The following is a 24,961-nucleotide window of genomic DNA, read 5'->3' as shown; positions in this document are numbered from 1 at the left end:
CGGATCAGTAGTTCCCGAGATTAGCGCGTTCAAACAAACAATCAAACAAACAAACTCTTCAGCTTAATAATAGTAGTATAGATGAGAAGTATGCAACTTTCTAACACAAGGTTATTCGCAAAAATTGACTTAATGAAATATATTTTTTTCAATACATGATATTTTTATGAATATAATTATTTTATTTATTTAGTACAGTATTGGTCAGATCTTGCCGCCGGTAGGGTAGTTTGGAAGGAAAAGGGGAAGACTTTTGCCCAGCAGTGGGACGTTCATTCAGGCTAAGGAATAAATAATTTTCTGTCAAACTTAATTTATTAGATGTTTATTTTAGGACTGAACCAAAAACCTTACCTTCTTATTCATAAAAATATATGAAGTTATGAAAGGCTTATAAAGTGTTTTGTTTCTTTTATTCTTTAGCGAAATGAAAAAGAGAAAGCATATTATAGTAGCTTTTTAACTAAAATAGGTTTATAGTGTATTTATGAATAAGAGGGTTGATGTTTAAGGCACTTCGGGCTTTTGAAAACATTATTTTTACTGCGATACATTATATTGTAGTACCTTAACTAACAACAAAACTATTATGTATTTCTACAGTTACTTATAAGTATAATTAAAATCTATTTACTATTCTTTTATCTACATAAATAAATAAATTTATAAGATCTGGACCGACCACTTTTGCAGGTGCCAACTTAAATCACTTGGCTACCACTATCTAATTATGTCTTTCAACTAGCTGACCCGTGCAACTTCGCTTGCGTCACATAAGAGAGAATGGATCATATTTTCCCCCGTTTCGTAACTTTTTTTGCTGGTACTCTGCTCCTATTGGACGTAGCGTGATGTTATATAGCCTATAGCCTTCCTCGATAAATGGACTACCTAACACTGAAAGAATTTTTCAAATCGGACCAGTAGTTCCTGAGATTAGTGCGCTCAAACAAACAGACAAACAAACTCTTCAGCTTTTCTTTATTTATTTTGTTTCTAAGACTACTTCCGCACTAAGAATTACTCTTGTGTCGCGGGGACTTTTACAAACATACAAACAACGGACACAAAGCACAACCAGACCCGAAACCATTTGGGAATCGAACCCACGACCTCCCGACACAGTGGTATTGGCGTGGCGTCCTAAACCACTGCGCCACGGAGGCAGTAAATTAGTAGACAATAATATTATTATAGATTATCGCAATTTATTTGGGACGCAGTAAGCAGGCTCAACATATTCAGTAGGGCCGCTGTTAGCATACTGTGAGTCAGGAAACACATTGCCGTAAGCGCTCTGGTCACCTTGTCTCGCTGACTTCGGCAGAACCTGAGAGTACAACTCTCCAACCGTCGCGTACTGGGTTTTTACATTAACGAAATTTCTAGGGGGACCTTTATTAGTGAATTCTAAATCAGCATACGTAGGTTCAGTACTGGGTTTGTTCCTTTGGTTCTTGGGTATTGGCACCGCGTAAGTGTCTATGCCAACTGGTTCAGAGTATATGGCGTTGTCGTTCCTTTGGTCGGCTGCAACGTCGTATCTCGGTTCCTCAGCCCTTGGTTTTCGAAGGTTTGGTTGTCCGTTATGCTGTACACCGAAATTCTGGTATGTTGCCTCCCCGGCATCATCCTGGTACAAATAAAGAATCTTTCTTTTCAACTGGGTAGATAACTTGGTTAATGAAAGGTTATTAAATTTATTACACTAGAAAATAATTGTAAATTAAAAAAAACACGATTTTATACTTATTTTTTCATACTTTTTATACATTGGCTAGTTAGGTTAACCCGTTCTAATATTCCCACCACCAACTTTCTCATCATAAGAATAAATTTCCTCTTCTCCCCTCACTTTCACCTCCTACAACTTTTAACGGTTCAACCGATTTTCATCAAACATGTCTAAGAACACTCGCACATAAGTAACCTTTCATACAAAAAAGACTAAATCGAAATCACTGCATCCGTTCGGGAGTTATGATGCCACAGACAGACAGACACACACAGAGACACGTCAAACTTATAACACCCCTCTTTTTGCGTCTGGGGTTAATAAAAAAATATTAAAATAGTTTATAAGTCACCTGTTGCTTCTGTTTCATTTTCTTCATAACAAAGAAAGCTATCACCAGTCCGAGACACACGAGGCAGCCAATCACGGCCAATATTGGCAACGTACTGTTACCTGAATCTGGACAAAAATATAATTAAGGAATTACATTGACTTAATTAACAACAGCCGCACGGATCGATCTATGAGGTTAAGCTACGCTTGCCGAGGTTATTCTGTGGATGGGTGACCATCTTATACATATCGAGTTCTTTTGTGTTTCGGTAAGACTGGTTGTCAGACTTTCAAGCTTCTGACTACTGTTAAATACTGTCAAAGTTCTTTCATAATGACAGCGGGGACCAACAATTATACGTGCCTTCCGAAATTCGGAGGAACTAGACTAGTCACCCATCCACAGAACAACCTCGGTATCGTAGCTTAACCTCAAAGACCAACCCGCGCAGCTGTTGTTAACAAAGCCACGAGCTCCTCTCGATATTATATACAATATTATGTATTAGGTCGAGGAAAAAGTCTTTTCGCATCATAATATGTAATAACTTGTAATAAAATCTATTCTCTACACAAAAAAGCTCGATATTTGGGTACCTCACGAGCTCACTGAAAGAAACCTAATGAACCGTGTACTCATTTGTGATTCTTGAAGCCAAAGAGATTTTATTGCAAATTAATAACTATAATGCGAAAAGACTTTTCCCCGACCTAATACATTATGTATATCATTGACATATCTTAGGTATATCGTCACATAAGAGTGAACGGGTCAAAATTTTCCCCATTTTTGTAACATTTTTTTCTGGTACTCTGCTCCTATTGGTCGTAGCGTGATGATATATAGCCTATAGCCTTCCTTGATATAAGGGCTATCTAACACTGAAAGAATTTTTCAAATCGGATCAGTAGTTTCTGAGATTAGCGCGTTCAAACAAACAAACTTTTCAGCTTTATAATATTAGTATAGATATAGATTAGTATAGATTATGTATTAGGTCGAGGAAAAAGTCTTTTCGCATTATAATATGTAATAGATTGTAATAAAATCTTTTCTCTACACAAAAAGCTCGATATTTGGGTACCTCACGAGCTCACTGAAAGAAACCTAATGAACTGTACTCATTTGTGATTCTTGAAGCCAAAGAGATTTTATTACAAGTTCATACATACTATAATGCGAAAAGACTTTTTCCCCGACCTAATATATTATGTATATCATTGTATGCGTATAGAATTAGTCATTAATTTAATTATTAAGATACTTGCCTGAAGTATGTGTTTGTTTCGTGGTGCTTAAAACTTGCACAGTCATCGTTGTGGCTGTAACTGTATAAAAAAACTGTGTAAAGCCCCAAAATTCATGGTAAACATAGCCAGTTGTGCTCACCGGTCGGTAAACGATCTGTGGGTTAAGCGACCCTTGGCGCGGTCATTCCATAGATGGGTGACCGCATAGTGGTATTTGAACTAGGGGTCTCTGTGCTTCGGAGGGCATGAAAAAATTCGGTCCCGGTTGTTGTTAGTGAAGATAACAGTCGTTAAGACACGTCAAAGGCCTTCGACTTGAACAACTTTGACACTAGGTTGACCACTAACCATACGATAAGAAGAATAATAATCTGGACTTACCATCATACATTTCAACACTAGTAGTTGTAGTGGGAGCGTTAGTAGTCGTAATTTGTGGTCGTTTTTTACGAATAATTAATTTTATTTTGTCAGAAATTTTTCTCGGTCCCCTATGTGAGTTTTCCATTAAACTGAATACCAAAGTCCTATTGTCGTTCGATGAGTTCAAAGGTAAAGATATGGAAAATTCTGGTACATTTGGTTCACTGTCTGTAATAAATAAAACATAAATATTAAATATACTTAGTAGGTCGGAGAAAAAGTCTTTTCGCATTATAGTATGTATGAACTTGTAATTAAATCTTTTCTCTATACAAAAAAGCTCGATATTTGGGTACCTCACGAGCTCACTGAAAGAAACCTAATGAACCGTGTACTCATTTGTGATTCTTGAAGCCAAAGAGATTTTATTACAAGTTCATACATACTATAATGCGAAAAGACTTTTTCGCCGACCTAATATTTCACGTCATCTGATTCTAAACTAAGCAGAGCTTGTAGTGTAGTATAATATATACCTACAAATACATACTTATAAAGATAAATTGACAACTAGGCTCAAAAGAGAAACTCGTGTTTATCACGTAAATATCTGTCTCGCGTGGGATCCGAACCCACCACACATAGCGCGTCAACGCGGCGAGATGACAACGTTATCCTCTGCGCCAAATGAACAGTTAAATACTAACCCTCGGTTTCTGAGGTACATTTAGCGGTAGTTTATCTATTCAATAGCGTTAAAACTCATATAAAAAAACCTTATTGAATAGATAAACTACCGCTAAATGTACTCAAAAACCAGGCATAAAAAATGACAATAGTAACCGAGTGGTATAAGTTGGCACCTCCCACTCAAGTGGGCAACGGTTCGAACCCGAGTCACACCAATGACTTTTCAAAGTTATGTGTGTATTAGAAATAATTATCACTCGTTCCAACGGTGATGGAAAACATCGTGATGAAACCTTGCATAGATTTTTTTTTATACATTTATTAAGGGCATGCAAAGTCCCTAACTCATACTTGGACAGCGTGGTGGACTCAAGGTCTAATCCCTCCCTCATTTGGGAGGAGACCCTTGCCCTGCAGTGGGACAGTAATGGGTTGATAAAAAAAAAAACATTTGTTCCAACGGTGAAAGAAAACATCGTGATGGAACCTTGCTTAAAAGTTCTTCAACTCGTTTCTAGAAGGCAAGCAAAGTCCCCAACCCACTTGCCATGGTGGACTAACCTAATACCTCCCTCGTGAAAGACCTTTGTACAACACTGAGACAATAATGGGATAAAAAAACGTTTATTACCTTTTCCATCGATAACAATAATTTTGTTTTCTGCTTTTTTATTTAAACATGTGATGTTGAGCGAATCACCCTCTTCAAACTCATAATAAATAATTTTAGTTATATTATCGTACATTTCCAATAACATGTTATTTTGAGGCACTTTTAAGAACAAATCAGAAGGTTCTGGAAAAATAAAATACATGAGGTAAATTTGGGTAACTTTGAATCATTTGGGTAACATTGACAGTGGGAATATGAACTAGTTTCGATTATTTTGTCATATGAAACCAACACAATTGATAAAAGTTTGCAAAACTAAAATAAACCTTTATCAATTGTGTTGGTTTCATATGACAAAATAATCGAAACTAGTTCAAATTCCCACTGTCAATGTTACCCAAATGATTCAAAGTTACCCAGGTTGACTTTTCCAAGTTATGTGTGTATTAGAAATAATATTTTGTCGTAAAAGGAGTTTATTTCTTATTTACGAAACAATATTTACAATCTATGACAAACATTTAAATTAAACTTTATTATATAATATATGCAAAATATTAATAAAAAGGAACGATTACATTTTTTAATTTGATATAAAATTTTAAATTGAATAATGTATGGATTAAGAAACTTTGACAAAGTAAATAAATATCGTGGGACAACTCACACACGGTCATTTGATTCCAAACTAAGCGGAGCTTGTACTATGGCAATCAAATAACTGATAAACATACTTATATACTTGTAAATACATACTTATATAGATAAATTAACAACCAGGCTCAGAACAAATACTCGTGCTCATCACACAAAGATTTGTACCGGGTGGGATTCGAACCCACCACATGCGGCGCTACGGTTGTTGCGGCGAGGTGACCGCTTAAACCACTGCGCCAAACGTGCAGTTAAAAAAAATGTGTGTTGTAAAATAAAGTGTTTTTGACATTTCATAAAGAGTAGCTGATTTGAATAGTCAACTACCCTCTTTTTATTTTCAAATGATATAATTACCTGTTATTGGTTCTGATAACGGTTTTAAGTTAATTTCAACCTCTTCGGTTAACTTGTTTTGATAGAGCTTGCATATCACCTGAATGGAATTGGTAAGTTCCAAACATGATATTTGCTTTTTGCCATCTGTATCTGAAAATGAATTTATAATTTTAATCTATCATTATCAGACTAACTTTTCTTCCAATATGTTGGAGTCGGCTTCCAGTCTCACCGGATGCAGCTGAATACTAGTATTTTACAAGGAGTGACTGCCTATCTGACCTCCACAACCCAGTTATCCACGATACCCTTCGGTAAGACTGGTTGTCAGACTTTAAAGCCACTACTGGTAACGACTGTCAAAGATCTTTGAAAATGACAGCCGGAACCCACAATGTAACTTGCCTTCCGAAACACGGAGGAACTCGATATGTATAAGATGGTAACCCATCCACAGATAAACCTCGGCAAGCGTTGTTTAACCTCAGAGTTCGATTGTTCGAGTTCGCGCGGGTGTTAACTAAGTCACGAACTCTTCATCATGTTCTCTCTCTCTTATTATAGTCTCCTCCCTCAAATTGGGAGGCGACTCTTGCCCAGCAGTGGTACAGTATAAGGTTTAAAAATAGATTATCTAAAAAAATACCTACCACAATAACACATGTCACAATTTCTTTTAATTTTTCCATTTTCCAAGTCAGTTTCGCAATTAATGTCCAAATTTTCACCCTTGTTAAACATATAGTCATATTTGTAGGTCTTTATCATTTCAGTGCCTAATGTACCATGTCTCCATGCAAGACCATTTGCCGATACGTTGATACCATCTGCAATGAATAATATAGATCATCGCGCAACTTCCCTTGCGTCCCATAAGAGAGAATGAGTCAAAATTTCCCCGTTTTTGTAACATTTTTTACTGGTACTCTGCTGCTATTGGTCGTAGTGTGATGATATATAGCCTTTAGCCTTCATCGATAAATTGGCTATCTGATGCTGAAATAATTTTTCAAATCGGACCAGTAGTTCTTGAGATTAGTTCGTTAACAAACACACTCTTCAGCTTTATAATATTAGTATAGACAAGTCTAGCCTTTCTTCTAACTTCGGAGTCAGCTTCCACATTACCCTAGCCTTTTTTAACCTTTAAGTCGGCTTCCAGTCTCACCGGATGTAGCTGAATATCAGTATTTTACATGGAGCGACTGCCTATCCGACCTCCATAACCCAGTTACCTAAGTTATAACACGGCACTCCTCGGCAAGACTTTAATTTTGACTACTAGTAACGACTGTCTAAGATCTTAGAAAATGCAGGCGGGACCCAGAATTTAACGCGCGGAGGAACTCGCTATGCATAAAACGGTCACCCATCCACAGACCAACCTCGGCAAGCGTTACTTAACCTCAGTGATCGTTTCGCACGGCTGTTGTTAATAAGCCAAGAGCTTCTCCACTAATTATACGACTAAATGAAAATAATGGATACTCACACTCGAAAAGGTTTTCTAGTTTGAAAGTAACTTGAGTAGTAAAGATGTCTCCTTCAGTCACACATACACAAATCATACAACAATTGTCGTATTTATCGACTAGTGTACTACGCGAACTAACATAATGGGCGGATTTCATAACTTCAGTTTCAAATATTCCTGTAAAAACATTTACATACTTAATAGGTTATCAGTAGCTCAATTCTCTATTGCTATCGACTACCAACAACCGACCTGTCATCGAGAAATTTTGTATGAAAATCGGATCAGCGCCTCTGACGGGCGTCGCAGAAACTGTTTTGGCAGTACATGCTAAATGTCTAAATTTCGATAGCTAGCCAGTTGTCGGTAGTCGATAGTAATAGAGAATTGGGCTACTGTTACATAAGGTCTAGGGGTTTTTGGGGCTTATAACACAACCTTTTAATTTCCCGAAGAAGGGTAAAGCAAAAAATAAATTTAACTCATTATTGCCCCCACTACTAGGTAAGGGTCTTTAGATCCTTGAACCCTTGAAACAGGCCAGCGGTGTAGCCCAGGCCTAAGGAGGGAGGGGCCTTAGGAGGGGTTATGCCTTAAGTACACTCTGCTGGGCAGGGGTCTCGCCCCAGAATAAAGTATGAGTTAGGCCTTGACTCCACCACGCTAGCCAAGTTTATTTAAAAAAAACGCAGTTCCCGCGCTAAGAATTGCTCTTGTCTGTGAGAATCGAACCCACAACCTCCCGATACAAAGGTAGTGGCGTGGCGACCACCTGAAACACTGCGCCACGGAGGTCGTCAAATGCGGGTTGCTGCTAAAGAGGGAATACAAAATAAAATGTTCATTTTTAAACTCTCGCGACTAGTACACATAATATTATAATGCAACGGGTCTTATACGCGATTGAAAATTTAAAGGTTAGGATACCTTATTTGCTGCCCGACGTTTCGATCGAATGTCATCGACCGTGGTCACGAGCTGACAGTCAGCTCGCAGCAAATAAGGTATCCTAACCTTTAAATTTTCAATCGCGTATAAGACCCGTTGCATTGTAATAGTAAAATGTTCATTCTTTTAGACTTTTACCATCAGAATTCACGAAGATGTATCGCATCTCGATAGATTTACAAGGTTGTTTATCCTTGACACATGATACAGATACCCTGTCGCCGTGTAAATATCGGTACTGGGCAGAGTGGTCGATGACTCGCTCTTCAAGGGACGTGCGAGAGGTCGGCAGTACCACGTTGTTCACCAGTACCATCTGTGGAGAGTCTGTTAACAAAATAAATAAACGTAAGTAATACTATGAAAATATTAGGTCGGGGAAAAAGTCTTTGCGCATTAGTATGTATGAACTTGTAATAAAATCTCTTTGGCTTCAAGAATCACAAATGAGTACAGTTCATTAGGATTCTTTCAGTGAGCTCGTGAGGTAACCAAGTATCGAGCTTTTTTGTGTAGAGAAAAGATTTTATTACAAGTTCAAACATACTATAGTGCTAAAAGACTTTTCCCCGACCTAATACATTTTCAAAACTGCTCCCGTACTAAGAATTGCTCTTGTGTCGCGGGACTTTTCCAAACATACAAACTACGGACACAAAGTACAACCAGGCCCGAATCGCTGCGCTAAACGTGCAGTTATAGATCATCATCAGTGCAGCCTTTCTGTTTATTATGTTGGAGTCAGCTTCCAGTCTCACCGGATGCAGCTGAATACCAGTATTTTACATGGAGCGACTGCTTATCGGACCTCCACAACCCAGTTACCTGGGTTACATCACCAAACCTCACGGTAAGACTAGTTATCTTACCAATGATGGTTGGGCATGCTTCTATTTCTATAGTGCAACTGTAATGTTAGTTAAACTGCCTCTGTGGCGCAGTCGGTAGTATATGCGGCTGCCGTGCGAGAGGTCTCGGGTTCGAAACCTGGGTCGGGCCGAAAAGTCTTTTCTGAGATTTTCTGTTAAGAATTTCTTAGAGATTGCCCGGAGTTAGGAAGTTGAAGTCGAAGACCTCCGTGCCTCGGAGAGCACGTAAAGCCGTCGGTCCTGCGCCTGACCTCTCACTGGTCGTGTCGGTTATCCGTCCCACCAGACTATGAGAGTGATGGAATAGAGAGTGTACCTGTGTAGTGTGCACACACTTGGACACTATAAACAAAGTCCTGCACAGATGGCCAGTTTCAATGAAACTGACCGCCGTAGCCGTATATCGGCTAGGACATTATTATTATTAATGTTAGTTAATAAATCTGAATAACAACTTACCAATGGGTCTTACATGCACTTGTATATAACAAGAAGCTACTGCATACTTGTGATCATCAACTATTTCTTGAGGAAGCACAACACGGTTGTCTCTGTACATAAAAACTGTACAGTTCCATACACCACCCATGTTGTTCGTTACTTTTACCTTTAAAAATAACAATAAAAAAATATGAGTTGCTCGTGGCTTAGTTAACAAGCGTGGATCGATTTCTGTGGTTAAGCTATGCTTGCTTGGTTCTGTGGATGGGTCACCATCTTAAACATATCGAGTTTCTACGTGTTTCGAAAGACACGTTATATTGTAGGACCTAGCTGTTATGTTCAAAGATCTTTGACAGTCGTTAGCAGTAGTCAGAAGCTTGAGAGTCTGACAACCAGTCTTACCGAGGGGTATCATGTTATATCCTAGGTAACTGGGTTGTGGTTGTCAAACTTTCAAGCTTCTGACTACTGCTAATGACTGTCAAAGTTCTTTGAACATAACAGCCAGGACCTACAATTTAACTTGCCTTCCGAAACAGGAAGGAACTCGGTTATTTAAAGGATGGTTCGAACCCTCAACCACTTGAAAAAGAGGCAATTATTTAGATCACTCGGCTATACTGCTAGAAAGCTTAAGTCCCATCGTAGACACGGCTATGCATGTCTTCGATACTCAAAGATTTTGTTCTTCAAGCAACTTCCGCCATACAAATCCAGTCGTGGGACGAATGCGTCTCGACTCGTGTACAAACCCCAATGGATTTGTATGGCGGTAGTCATTTGAACAATAAAATCGTTGAGTATCTAAATCTTGAGTTGCTTTATGCACTAAGGACTCTAAAGAGGGAGTTAAGGGTTATAAATAAATACTTACATTGACCGGATTGTTAAAATCAAACGAAGAGCTAACTGGAATCTCTAAATGATTTATTTCATGACTATCATCGAAGCAACTGTAAAAAAACAAGTATAATTTAGTCAATTTTGTGTAAACTGCCTCTGTGGCGCGGTCGGTTATATATTACTACCTATCATGTCTTGAAAAAAGGTCAGGTGCGTAGTACTCGTAACCGGCGGTCCTGTATGACAACATGTATGGATGTGAATGAGGCAAGAGAAGTTTGTAAGGATCGTACCAAATAAGGTTCTTTTTTAGTCACGCCTACTTCCCTTACACCCCTATGGTGGGCAAGGCAGACACCAGAGAACGCCACTTGATACGATCCTTACAAACTTCCCTTGCCTCATTCACATACATACATCTTGTCATACAGGACCGCCGGTTACGAGTACTACGCACCTGACCTTTAGCAAAACATCACCGATATGATCTGTGTATGTCTTTTTAGGGCGTTCCCTTCAAGCGTTACCATTTACGTCCGAACACTATGTTTCTTTAATCTATACTAATCTATACTAATATTATAAAGCTGAAGAGTTTGTTTGTTTGAACGCGCTAATCTCAGGAACTTTGGGTCCGATCTGAAATATTCTTCAGTGTTAGATAGCCCATTTATCAAGGAAGGCTATAGGCTGTATATAATTCACGCTACGACCAATAGGAGCAGAGTACCAGTTAGAAAAATTACAAAAACGGGGAAAAGTTATGACCCATTCTCTCTTATGTGGCGCAAACAAAGTTGCGCGGGTCTGCTAGTTATGTATATACAGCCAAATAAATACTTACGAAATGCCGGAAATGTTTTCAGGATCACCTTTTGGGGGGTCTACGTGCAGTATAAAATTATTTCCTTCAGATACAATCACCTTGTATTCGGCAAGATTTTCTTTAGTTTGCACACAATTCAAATAAGCAGGACTTAGGTCGTCTAGTCTTGATATTGTTAAGTTCAGGGATGCGTGCTTGTCTGAAAATAATAAAAAAATAAAATAATAACTATCACTCGCTCTAACGGTGAAGGAAAACATCGTGAGGAAATGCCTAAAATTTGTTTAGTACATTTATTGAGGGCATGCAAAGTTCCCAACGCGCACTTGGTCAGCGTGGTGGACTCAAGGCCTGACCCCTGCCCCGTTTGGGAGGAGACCCTTGCCCAGCAGTGGGACATTAATGGTTTAAATTTGTAGTTTTTTGTATATAATGTAAGTCTGGAGCACTTCATTGAAGTAATGTAATTAATTCATAATTATGTATCATAATTTTTGATCCTACAGTCAACCTGCGTCAGTAGTTGTTTTGTGGGACATCCACATGTTTCTCTGTTATAAAGATGTTTACTAAATAAAAACATCTGTGGTGGAAAGGCTTACTGATACTTTGAATACATTCTTACCATTTTCACTCAAGCTATTTTTTTCTGCGTCTAATTTATCAAATTTGGCCCAGGTATTTTCAACTGAATCTATTTGTAGGGTATCTGTGGGTGAAATTTATGTGTTAGTGTGTGATTTTCGGCGAGTACTGATAATAATAAATATAATATAAATATAAATATCATTGGACAACTCACACACGGTCATTTGATTCCAAACTAAGCAGAGCTTGTACTATGGTAACCAAATAATTGATAAACATGCTTATATATTTCTAAATACATATTTTTATAGATAAATTGACATCCAGGCTCAGAACAAATACTCGTGCTCATCACTCAAAGATTTGTCCTGGGTGGGATCCGAACCCACCACACGCGGCGCTACGGTTGTTGCGGCGAGGTGACCGCTTAAACCACTGCGCCAAACGTGCAGTGACTGTGTAATATGTTGTAGATGTAGTAATAGCCAAGTGGTATAAGTTGGTACCTCTCACGCAAGCGGTTTACGAAACCTCGGCAACAAACCAATGACTTTACGAAGTTTTGAGTACACTTATATATGTAGTAGAACTATCACTTGTTCCAACGGTGAAGGAAAACATTGTGGTGCAACTTCTTCTTCTTCTTATCGTATGGTTAGTGGTCTACCTAGTGTCAAAGTTGTTCTAGCCGCCGAAAGGCCTTTGACGTGGCTAAACGACTGTTAGCTTGATTGACAACAACCGGCACCGACTTTTTACAGGTCCTCCGAAGCATGGAGACGTGCAGTTCAAATACCACTATGCGGTCACCTATCTATGGAATACCCGCGCCAAGTGCTTAACCCACAGATCGTTTACAGACCGGTGAGCGCAACTGGCTATGGGTGATGCAACTTTGCTTGCCTGAAAGTTCTTTAGAACGGTATCGAAGGTATGCAAAGTCCCCCACTTGGCCAGCGTGGTGGACTCAAGGCCTTACCCCTCCGTCATTACGGGAGTAGACCCTTGCCCAGCAGTGGGACATTCATGGGTTATAGTTATTTATTTTTGTTGGTATTAGTTGACAAGTATTTGATAACTTTTATGGTATGAGGTTTTTCCTGAAATAATAGTGGTTAATTCGTTACGTCAAGCAACTAAGTAATGTAATAAGTATATGCTATCGAATTGACGTACAGTGCTTATCCTTATCCATATATTGGGTTTTTTGTAGTCTCTTCTCTTTCTCTCCAAGAATTCATTTTCCCAATCAGTTAGGTTTTTTTTATAATAAGTATCCATACTCATAGCCGGTAGCGCTCATCGTAAGCGATCAATGGGTTAAGCAATCTTTAGCACGGTCATTTTATGCATGGGTGACCGTATAGTTGTATTAAAACTGAGCGTCTACGTACCTTGGAGGACGCCTAAAAAATGTCCCGGTTGTTGTCAATTAAGATAACAGTCGTTAAGCCATGTCAAATGCTTTTCAGGCGGCTTAAACAACTTTAACACTAGGTTGACTTAACCACTGTTATCTTAATTGTCAACCATCGATATCGACCTTTTATATGCACGAGGCATGGAGTCCCTCAGCTCAAAGTAACTACCTAAATCATCTATGAGAAATTTTAATAAATATATTGACATTTTAAAAGAGCAAGCCGTGAGTTTCTTGCCGTTTCTTCTCACGAGCAACCAGCTTTCCCGAAACGGACAAAGAGTACAATATGTGACTATTTCAAATACTTTGTACGAATTTTACGAAATAAAGGATATTTTAAATTTGAAAAAATACGATAGAGCGGCTACCTATCTTTGGGTGAAAAGTATTCGTATTCGTACACGTAAGTTAGTTAGTAGGTACTCTTTCTATGGCGTCCCCTTCTAAAGCAAGGGAGGCGACGGCTTTAACTAGGGTCTCTATTTGACTACAACTAACTTAATGTTAATTTACCAAAGCAGATACTTAAAAACACACAAATAACATACCATATGCAACAATTTTGTCCAAAATCAACACAAATAGCAAAAGAACGATAATTTTCAAACACATTTTCACGATTTTTATTAAAATTAGAAAGAAAATACAGTATTTAATTACAGAATCAACTACATTGTCGAAACATTGCACTAGAACAAAGTAACTGACTGAACGGGAAGTTTGTTGTATTTATTATTAGGTACATTTTTCCTGTGATTGACATACTATTTATATATATGTACAGTAGCCACAAAGCTATGACCAAACAAATATTTTATTTATTATTTCTATTACATCATAACGCTATCTATCTATCTATCGTATGGTTAGTGGTCAACCTAGTGTCAAAGTTTTTCAAGCCGCCCGAAAGGCCTTTGACATGGCTTAACGAATGTTATCTTAGTTGACAACAACCGGGATCGAGTTTTTACGTGCCCTCCGAAGCAAGGAGACGCTGAGTTCAAATACCACTACGCGGTCACCCATCTATAGAATGACCGCGCCAACGGTTGCTTAGCTCACAGATCGTTTACCGACCGGTGAACACAACTGGTTAGAGCGTATCATAAGGCTTTTAATATATTACTGACACGAGCTCGTGGCTAAGTAACAACTGCCGCGCGGATCGATCTCTTAGGTTAAGTTACGCTTACCGAGGTTGATCTGTAAATGGGTGACCGTATTATTCCTTCGTGTTTCAGAAGGCACGTGTTATTGTGGGTTCCGGCTGTAATTTTCAAAGATCTTCAAGATTTCTTTAGCAGTCGTTGCCAGTAGTCAGAAGCTTGAAAGTCTGACAACCAGTCTTACCGAGGGGTACCGTGTTATATCCCAGGGCACGTCTGGGTTGTGGAGGTCGGATTGGCCGTCGCACCATGTAAAATACTGGTAATCAGCTGCATCTGGTAAAACTGGAAGCCGACTCCAACATACTTAGTTGGAAGAAAGTCTGCGCTCACTGTCTCATTGCTCGGAAAGTCCCCTCCCAGAATTATGTATATGAAAGCATAGGTACATAGAGCTGACATTGTTAATGACTGAACTTGGGTGTATACAGCTCTGTCTGTGCCTTCGGGTATACGAAACGTGGTATTATGTACTAGCTGACCCGCGCAACTTCGCTTGCGTCACATAAGAAAGAAAGGGTCAAAATTTTCTCCGTTTTTGTAACATTTTTCACTGGTACTCTGCTCCTATTGGTCGTAGCGTGATGTTGTATAGCCTATAGCCTTCCTCGATAAATGGGCTATAAAAGAATTTTTCAAATCGGACCAGTAGTTCCTGAGATTAGCGCGTTCAAACAAACAAACAAACAAACAAACTCTTCATCTTTATTATATTAGTAAGTATAGATATTTGGAAACAGTATTCCGATCAAGGCATATTGCCTCATATTTTTGACGGTGTATAACCTATTTAAATATTAATTAACAGGGTAAATAAATACCACAGATATCCATTTACATTAGTAACTATTTATTTAATATTATCCTCGTGACATTTTATATTGGTCAAACTTAGTCGAAATGGTTTAAGGAAAAATAAACAAATGCGTTTGGCTAACATTTTTGCATAATTGTCAGCTTAGCCTTTCTTACAACTATGTTGGAGTCGGCTTCCAGTCTCAACGGTTGCAGCTGAATACTAATATTTTACAAATAGCGACTGCCTATCCGACCTCCACAACCCAGTTACCTGGGTTATAACACGATACCCTTCAGTAAGACTGGTTGTCAGACTATCAAGCTTCTGACTACTGTTAACGACTGTCAAAGATCTTCGAAAATGACGGCCGACCCACAATATAACGTGCTTAATATAGTCCCATCTACTGAACAAGCTCGGTAAGCGTAGCTTAACCTGCGGGACTTTAGAATTAAGTGGAACTTAAAATTGAGTGACGATTGAGTATTCGGCCACTATAAATAGGTATGAATACATAATGAAGAAGAAAGCCGTGGTCGCTGTAATGGTCTAATAGGCAGAGATCTCATAATGAGAAAAGGTCTAACCCCCGGTTTCTGACGTACATTTATCGGTAGTTTATCTATACAATAGAGTTTAAACTAATATAAGAAATGCTATTGAATAGATAAACTACCACTAAATGTACTCAGAAACCGGGGGTTAGTCGGTCTTAAACAATGGGACTGTTAAAAAGTACAAACTTTCTGCCATAAAAGTTTGTACTTTTTAACAGTTTAAATAACTATCACGCGTGCAAAACGATTTTTCTAATACATTCCTAAGCGATGTTTCCGAAATATTGTTGTTTTTTAGTTAATTATTTTCTTTTTACTTTTAGACACTGCCATCTAGCGAATACTTAGTGTACTAATTGAAACGGTTGTATACTAAAACTATTTTTACTTTTAGACACTGCCATCTAGCAAGTACTTACTGTACTAATTGAAATGGTTGTACACTAGTGTACAACTCAGAGGAGTTAACTCTGTCAAACGTATTCTAGATGGCATTATGTATAATCAATTTTATTGAACTTATTCCTTGTGTGCTAGAAAAAAAATTACTCGAGAAAATGAGATACAGGGAATAACAATTTATTAATATAATATTGTAATTTATTGAATACTATCAAAAAAAGTGCAGCGACATCTACCGAAAAAAATACTAAACAAATTAATAATGCGTATTTCATGAGCACATAGATGGCAGCACTATAATTTTTAAATGAATTAGTGAGGGGAAAATAATTATGTTATTTTGTATTAGGTAATAAGAATTTATTAGATTCCCATTAATTCCTCGACAATTTCTGAATATACTTTTTTTGCATAATAATACTTACTTATATTCATACGCGACGGAGAATCAAACCCCCGTTATGCATTAGAAGGTACGAAGATTAACATTACCATATTATTATAACATTATAATTACTAAATGCGAAAATTCTATGAAAAGATATTTGTTAACTCATAATTAACTAAAAAGTAGGTTCCGTCTACACAGCAAATAGATTTTTACAGTTTATATATTTTGAAAATACCTTCAGTAGATGAAATCACGATACTGAAGCTTTTATGTTGTTACAGGCTGTGATAGGTAAGTAACCGTATCATAGACGTTCCATAAAAAGAAATAAATACCTATCTCGAAGTACCTACCTACCTATTGCCTACCTATTACCTATTTTATGAATACTAGTTAGGTAGTACATTTATAGGTAGGTAGGTAAGCATCTATTTACTATATTATTTATTTTTAAGTAATTTAGGTAGGTAGGTACTTCATGTGTCTAAATTAATATAAAATTTTTGCCGCACTTAATTTATTATACCTACCTACCACCCGGGAAAAAAATGTATGTAGGTACGTATGATACGTAAGAAAAGATGATAAAAGTAAGTACTACTTCGCGCAAGCGTACGTCTACATCATTGTGCTTGTTCGAAATCACATTGAAGAAAAAGAGACAAAAATATTATTTTTAATAACTCGAATAAACAAAAAGCACGTTTCGGTCGACATAAGTTCTGACCACTTCAGACTTTTGGATTCAGTCGTCTTATACGATCGAATAGTGTTGAAATGACTGAAAACGACAATCAATTATTACATTTAAGTTAAGGAAACAAAGCACAGTTTTGTTTGCGGTTGTTTGACGGCTGACGTCGGCCGCCATTTTCCACAATGGCCGTCAGAAACGCGACATCTATGCAGAGTTTAGTGTCATCGCGAGCGTGCGTAGCTTGAGTCGTGCGTGTTTTTATCGCCAGTATATTGTTTGCAACCATTGTATAGAAATATGACACGAAAAATTGTTCGGCGCAGTAATAATTCACACCTATCTGTCGTGTTGTAACAAAAAAGTAAATATATTAAAAACCATACGGTGGTGTATTTTATAGGGCCGTTACGTAGTAAAATAATGAATTTAACACGCCGCCGCAGTCTTCTGTTTGAATTGTCGTGAGCCTTGTTGTGGGATCGATTTTTAGGTGTTATTAATGAAATTACGGAGGTGCTCGCGAGTGATATTGTTACATAAAGAACCCGTTTTAAAGGACTCCCGTTACGGTGGTGTTCTTTCGTGTTCGAGTCGTGGAGCGCTTATAATCGATATAAGTTAATAAAAAATGCATATTTACCCCATGGTTTCATAAAGGATCGGGTCAATACGGTGCCGGTTTGAACGGAGTTACGAATGTTGTTTATTCGCTTTCCAAATGTGGTTTTGTTGATGACTGCAGTGCGACCTATGCATATCATCTTGAAGTGATGGTGATTATGACAACATACTCACTGTTTTGTTGTTCCCAGGAGTTTTCGACAATAAGAGGTTAGTAAACAAATCAGTATTAATGTACGATCTTCTTTTATCTAAGCAAGTTTTATCGTCAATCGTTGTTCGATTCCGTTTTCAATAAACCAATATTTTTTTAAACAGTTGCCTATCGTGGTGGCTTTTTACCAGCCAGTATTAATTTTATCTACAATTAGATGATTATAGTAAAAAGGTTGTGCCTGGTCTCGTTATTATAAATAGAATAATGTCTGCATTCAAAACATTAAAAAATTCACAACAAAGTAAAGTTGCTAGATTTATATCCTATTACAAAATCTGAGTTACAGTTTCCTCTGGCTCTAACAAATCAGAAACAACATTGCTTTTTCCACTCCTTTATTTCATAGATAAGCAGATAAGATATGAAATACTTACGAAAATCGAATACCATTCTCCTATATCTCTTTGGGTGATGTAATTTGTCAACATAAACCAAATTATGCATCATCTCAAAGGTTACTTACCTATTAGTTTGCAAAAGAAACAGTTTTTTTTTATTTGATTAAGAACTTATATTTAATAACATGATATTATTGAAGAAATGAACTATGAACAAGTTAGCATTTATTTATATTTAACAAATCAGTTAGGTCAGATGGTTTCACTGGTGACTGATGTCATACATAGTATTTTTCATGATTTTTGTATCAATCTAATGCAAATTGCTAGTGTTATAGTTTTCATAAAAGCCATTATATCTTTATGTTCTTAATTTAAAATCATTGTTTATGTTCTGATTCCAAATTATAGTTTTTTTTCTCTTTCAAATGTTTTCAAAAAGCTGTTTTTATGTTGGTACAACCATTATAGAAATGTCTTGTTTGAGTTCTCTCAAGATAGATTTCATGTTCTGTTGAGATAGGTACTATTCTGGAACAAATGCCACATAAAATTACATTTATTGTACTCATGTTTTACATTATGAGACCCCAATTTAACTACTTCTAAATTAGTACTGGCCAACCTAAGATTACTATTAGACACTTTAAAATTTAGCCATTGTCTTTTTAAATGTTTTTTTTTAAGAACATAAGTATGTAGGGCTTGATAGACTTCAGACTTCTTTAGACAGGTGTACAAAGAGATTTTAATGCCTTAATTATTCTCAAACCTACCAGTAAGGTTACAAAATATTTATTTTGTAAAAAAATCTAGATAATATTTAGATTACTATCATTCCCTCAGTAGTTTTAGCCAATGCTCTCATTAATGTTGATAATTTCTTATGATTTATCTTATTATTTTTTCTTTTACCGATATGTGAAGGCATGTGGAGTAGAGGAAGATGACTTCAAGGCTAGGGCGAAATGGAGGAAACGTGTAAGCAAGACTGACCCCACCCCCAATCCCCAATCCCCATATGAGATGAATACCCAGGAAGAAAGAGATTTTTTTTTCAATCCAGACTATGAAACACCTACATTTCATTTAAATAAAAGAAATTCATTTATCTTTTCATTACCTATTATGAGAAAATGTAATGAGCAAAAGACAAAAAAACTAAAGTTTTATTTTTATCTGGATTTACTTTCGTAGGTCTCTATTTTTGGAATAAATATCTTGTAGATACCTAGTTAATCTGTACCTAGGGTCTAGAGAAGATGTGTGTTACATTTAATGATAGTTTTTCTGTTACTCAGATTATTTGGTCATTCATTATCAGTTTTGTTTTGTTTTTTTTGTTGCATCCCCCATTTAATTGTTTATGTAGACATTAATGAAGAAGAAATGAATAAAACCCATGTCCTGCTCTAGGTTATATACTTTCACCCTGCCAAATATCATTCAACTGTTTTTCATATACTGACAAATAATAATTAATATTATGTATAATTTTCAAGTATAGAAAGATTTATTTTCCTTGCCTTCAAGAGGAATACATACCTATATAACATCATATCTAAGATACTTACCCTCACATATAGAAGTTGAATAAAAATACACCAATATTTCATCATTTGGATTGTTTGTCCCATGTAATAGGGGGTGAGCCTATTGCCTATAAGTGAGAGTAATTTAGATTCTTAGAACCTTTCAATAAACTGAATTTTGTAACTAAAATTTTTTCTTTTAAATACTGTTATAATATTGACCTAGGTACTTAGATTACACATTTATGCATTATCTAACATTAACATTAGTCGTACAGGGTTATCAGATATGTAGTAGAGATATAGGCCTTGAATATCCTTAGGTCATATAAATACTAGTGGTTAATTACATGCCTAAGCTGCTATTTATATAGGTACATAGGTAGTCTAGATTTGTCACTTGTTATTTTTATAACAAGTGACAAATCTACCTAAGTTACTTACCCAAACAGAGATTAATTTTATTGTAAAAATCTGCTGTTTCCTAGAAATAATAAGACTGTAACACACTCCTTTTTGTATATATTGTAAATACTAAATTATTGTAATTTAATTTAGAATTAGTCTTAGAAATAATTTTGTATAAAAATGTTTGACATGTTATATGTTGTAAATTCATGAATAAACATAATAATATGATGTCTTCTAGCTCTTACTTTTGAATACAGGGATTACTTTAAAATGGAAAGAAATGGTCATATTTAAGGTTTATAACACTATTTGAAATGTTACAATTTTATTCATAGCGATATTTAGTTTCAAGAACGGGAAAACTGAACTCGTCGCTAGATTTTTTTTGCTAGCTATTTACTTACCAGCTGACCCGCGCAACTTCGCTTGCGTCAGGGGAGTACCTACCTATGGTTCATAATTTTCCCCGTTTTTGTATCATTTTAGTCGTACTGATCCTTTTAGTCGTAGCGTGATGTTGTATAGCCTATAGCCTTCCTCAATGAATAGGCTTTCCAATAATAAAATAATATTTCGATTCGTTCCAGTAGCTTCTGAGATAGTGCATTCAAACAAACAAACTCTAAAATTTTGTAATATTAAGTATAGATTTCTATTATCAAATTAAGCCAAAATTTTCCTTAAGTATTTCTATGGTAGGTACCTAAAAGTGAATGAGTGCAAATAGCGAACAGTCTCGCTACAGAGTGTAATCCTAAACTCCTGCTAAAACCTGTCTCAGTTGAAACAGGTCTTCAACTGTGTACCGTGGCTTCTTTATTTGTCTTAATAGCTGACCTACGGCTGTGCTGTGCAAAGTTTCATACCCGTATTACAGCCGTTAGGGATTCGTTTTTGAAAACGAAACAGGCAGATTTGGGCTTTTACAAAGGTCGCATTTTATGAAAAAATTATTGGTATAAGTCGATTCGGGTTATTACGAACGTACGAAATACGTAGGTACTACGACTATGACGTATAATTTGCAAGTTTGTAATGGCAGGAGTCTGTTTGGTAAAAGATCTTCAATTATCTTCATGCTAAATATGTATAACAAAATTGGTTTCAATGTGAAAAAGCATCACTCATGACGTCTGCCGGCAATTTTGTTTCCAAGATGTCTCCGGGCGAAAGGTATACTATGTGGTAATTCAGGTTATCATTTGCCAGTATGTCCATCAAAGCCTATTGTTTAGAAGGTATTTACCGTGGAAATGTAACAACATACATCCATAATTATAAGCTTTTGCAGTAAGTACCTGGCTGTTACTTCGTCCGCGTGAAAAGATTTCCTGGGGTGAAAACTGTAAAAATCTATGCAATATGCCACTTGTGAGACAAAATTTCATAAAATTTATTACCTACTTTTAGCGTGAAAGAGTAAAAAGTAAACTTAATTCCATACAAACTTTCCAATTTGGAATATTCCAAAAATAAGTAGTCACCGAGTAGATTTGAATATTATAATATGGTTAAAGTCAGTTGGACAAAATACTACAGACATTGAAATGTTCCACCCCGAGGCAAGTTAGTTACTTTGTATTTAATCCACACGTGGTGGCTATCATCCACATAATATGTAAATACGTTTGGCTAGTTTCTTTTGATCCCATGGCCCGGGGCCGGCTCCATGCATTTAAATGTTCCACCCTTACGAGTCATATCAAATTAATTCGTTTTTATGTACACCCTATATACATAGTAGGCGAAGTTTCAAAATCTTATTCAGTGATACGATTTTTGCTATAATTACGAAACAGACTGTTGTAAACATGTATGAGGGTATTAGTACTATCTAGGTAGGTATTCCGTCCTATTAATTTAGAGGTACCTTTCTTGATGAATTTTTTATTTAGTCTATTGCTTTACAACATTTTCTAGCGTTCTCCGGTGGCTAACTTTCAACAGGATTTAAAAATAAAAAACATAAAAAAAATATGAACTAGCGCATAATTGAACGCCTTATTAAAGTGTAACTATATGGATTGTTTGATTCACATTATTTTCACTTTAAACCAGCATTTAAACATGCACTAATTTGTGATTTCAGAGTACAATTTGTCATTAGCTCGGATACTGTACGTGTGGAGTAAACCACCAAGTCTCTGCCTACAACTATGATAAAAAGGCGTGAATTTGTATATGATTTACAAAATACATATTATTATACCCTATGAAGACGCGCTCATCTTGACTAAGTCATTACTTTCTTGCCGAGGTAAATATAAGATAGTTATGTACCTGCTATCGGAATAGTTTAACCTCCGGTCGAGTTCCACCGGGCTATGAGAGTGAGAGAATAGAGAGTGTACCTGTGTATTTTACACACACTTGGACACTATAAACCAAATCCTGCACAGTTTTCAGTAAAACTAGCCGCCGTAACCTAATATCGGCTAGGAGGGCACTTGAATACCATCAGAAAAGTTCAGTTTTTTAATTCCTTATTTCTCTCATGACAGCAAGTCATTACAAGGTACTCACCGATACTATAGTGGCAATTAACGAACGATTTGAGCAAATTACACCAATTATGTGGCTCACTATACCCTATAATAGATATGCATGTTATACATGCTGTTAACTTTACGTGTCTGAATTTAGCGACAAGCAGCTGCGTAGAGAGAAACTAAGTATATTTTGCCTTCTGTTGTCGATAGAAGAGATGTGTGTGAAAAGTGCGGTAGACGAAACGGGAAGACGCCGAATAGTCCTACAAAAGGAATGCAAAACTTATAATTACATAGATAATAGGTATCTATTTAATTATGAAAATAAAAACTATCTTGACCTTAATGCAAAATAACACTTTATTAGCACCAAGAAACAAACATGGCTACTATATTTAACGAAAGGCGTTTTTAAAGATTTTAAAAATAATCTATTCACTTCTGAATCAAGTTTAAATCACATGAAAAACAACACCTTTCTAACATAAAAATAATTATTAAATACGGTCTTGTCAGTAAATAGTTATTAATAAACATATTAAAATATACAGACGATGAGAATTTCCTCCTTTTTTTAAAGTCGTTTCATGGGCAGACAACATCAGTGCCTAAATATCTCAAAAATTTTTCCTCAATGGCTTTAAAAAAAGCCCCGAATGGCCGTGTGGCTAAAATAGGTTCTCGGTATTCCAAATCATCGGAATAAGAACTCTTATTATAGTAATTATTGGGTTAGCCATAACCCTAATTGTTATGCTCGTTTATTACAAATAGAGACTGTATCGGTTTTTATTTAATACCTAGTAGGTATAATGAGCTTCAAAAAACCCTTTATTATAGAGTATGCATATTATTCCACCGAAAATTTATTGAAATGATTTAACATTTGTTTAGATATACATAAATGTATGGATATCCTGTATGACAAGATGTATGAATGTGAATGAAGCATGGGAAGTTTGTAAGGATCGTATCGGCGATTTCATGTATGTTTGTATGTATGAAATGTTTTATTCCGGCTATGTGACCGGTAATCATGAGTTCAATTCCGGGAGAAGTGCAATTAGTCTTTATGGTAACAGAAGATGCGTTGAGGGTCTTCATATTAAAAAATATAAATGAACTAGGTAGGTTATTCAAATGTTAGTATTCCTCAATATTTTACTGGTTCTCCTGTACCCCTCCTAAAATTGACTATAGCGTAGCGTTATATTTCATTTACCTCTGCCTATATTAGCGGGTAAAATAGGCATGAAGTTCTAAATAAAAATTGCTGACATCAAAAAGCGTAACTCTTAATACAAAAAATACTTTCAGGTCTTAAAAACTATGCGAATTTTAAGGTTTACGATACCTTATTTGCTGCCCAACGTTTCGATTGAATTGAGAACCATACATATAGCTATCTTAAATTAGACAACAGCATCTTAGTATCACTTTTCTTCTACACACAAAACAATGACGTCATACCAAATATCGCACTAACACAATTGTTTGCGAAGCATTATTGATTAGAAATGGAGCGTGCGAATGTCAACAATCGCGTTAATAGGTTAACAGGTTAATTATACTGATAACAGTGTAGATAACGAGAATGAATAGACAATTGTTCTATGTGGTATATAGTGATACGCCCTGAGAAAGGTATTGATAAAAATGAAGAGCTATATGTGTTGCTAAGCTGCAAGAACGGCTCGACCAATTCGCTAGTTATTTTTGTTATTACATTTTCTTTAAAGAGAAGGCTTTTATGTAAAGCAAAAATCTGCGACGATAATTCTTGTACCTATCACTTTTTAATAGATACGTAAGGGTTCTCTTGTATTGGGTCTTTTAATTGTTTATTAATTGAGTGAAAAAGTATTGTTTTATGATCAGAATCAATGTTCACTATTAAAAATCGATGTATCGTTTTCATCCCTTATATCAGGATCCACACAAACCGATC

General features: G+C 36.4%; 2 protein-coding genes across 2 annotated transcripts in view; one reads left to right on the top strand and one right to left on the bottom strand.

Annotated features, from left to right (window-relative positions):
• Positions 1 to 175: 175 nt before the first annotated feature.
• LOC142984849 (uncharacterized) lies at positions 176 to 14,112 on the bottom strand. The gene is made up of 14 exons (XM_076132699.1): positions 13,942 to 14,112; positions 12,008 to 12,091; positions 11,401 to 11,581; positions 10,588 to 10,666; positions 9,729 to 9,876; positions 8,539 to 8,727; positions 7,471 to 7,629; positions 6,629 to 6,805; positions 5,997 to 6,128; positions 5,004 to 5,168; positions 3,701 to 3,910; positions 3,338 to 3,397; positions 2,088 to 2,194; positions 176 to 1,633 (listed from the first exon to the last, which is right to left on the bottom strand). The coding sequence occupies exons 1-14, from the start codon at positions 14,003 to 14,005 to the stop codon at positions 1,199 to 1,201; spliced, it is 2,190 nt and encodes a 729-aa protein (XP_075988814.1). The 5' UTR covers positions 14,006 to 14,112; the 3' UTR covers positions 176 to 1,198.
• Positions 14,113 to 17,636: 3,524 nt separating this feature from the next.
• The window catches only part of LOC142984787 (uncharacterized), a 225,412-nt gene continuing 218,087 nt past the window's right edge, over positions 17,637 to 24,961 (top strand). Inside the window, exon 1 of the mRNA XM_076132603.1 lies at positions 17,637 to 18,236. The gene's annotated coding sequence lies outside the window, so the exon portion shown is untranslated. The remainder of the gene's footprint in view (positions 18,237 to 24,961) is intronic.

Source organism: Anticarsia gemmatalis, chromosome 28 (assembly GCF_050436995.1).
Source record: "Anticarsia gemmatalis isolate Benzon Research Colony breed Stoneville strain chromosome 28, ilAntGemm2 primary, whole genome shotgun sequence".
NCBI classification, from domain to species: domain Eukaryota; kingdom Metazoa; phylum Arthropoda; class Insecta; order Lepidoptera; family Erebidae; genus Anticarsia; species Anticarsia gemmatalis.
This window is presented reverse-complemented; position numbering and strand designations above follow the sequence as displayed.

Coding starts and splice junctions, on each gene's coding strand:
- LOC142984849 (XM_076132699.1), bottom strand. CDS start 14,005: ATGTGTTTGAAAATTATCGTTCTTTTGCTATTTGTGTTGATTTTGGAC. Junction 12,092..13,941: donor GGACAAAATTGTTGCATATG/GTATGTTATTTG, acceptor TTTCACCCACAG/ATACCCTACAAATAGATTCA. Junction 2,195..3,337: donor GAAACAAACACATACTTCAG/GCAAGTATCTTA, acceptor ATTTTTGTCCAG/ATTCAGGTAACAGTACGTTG.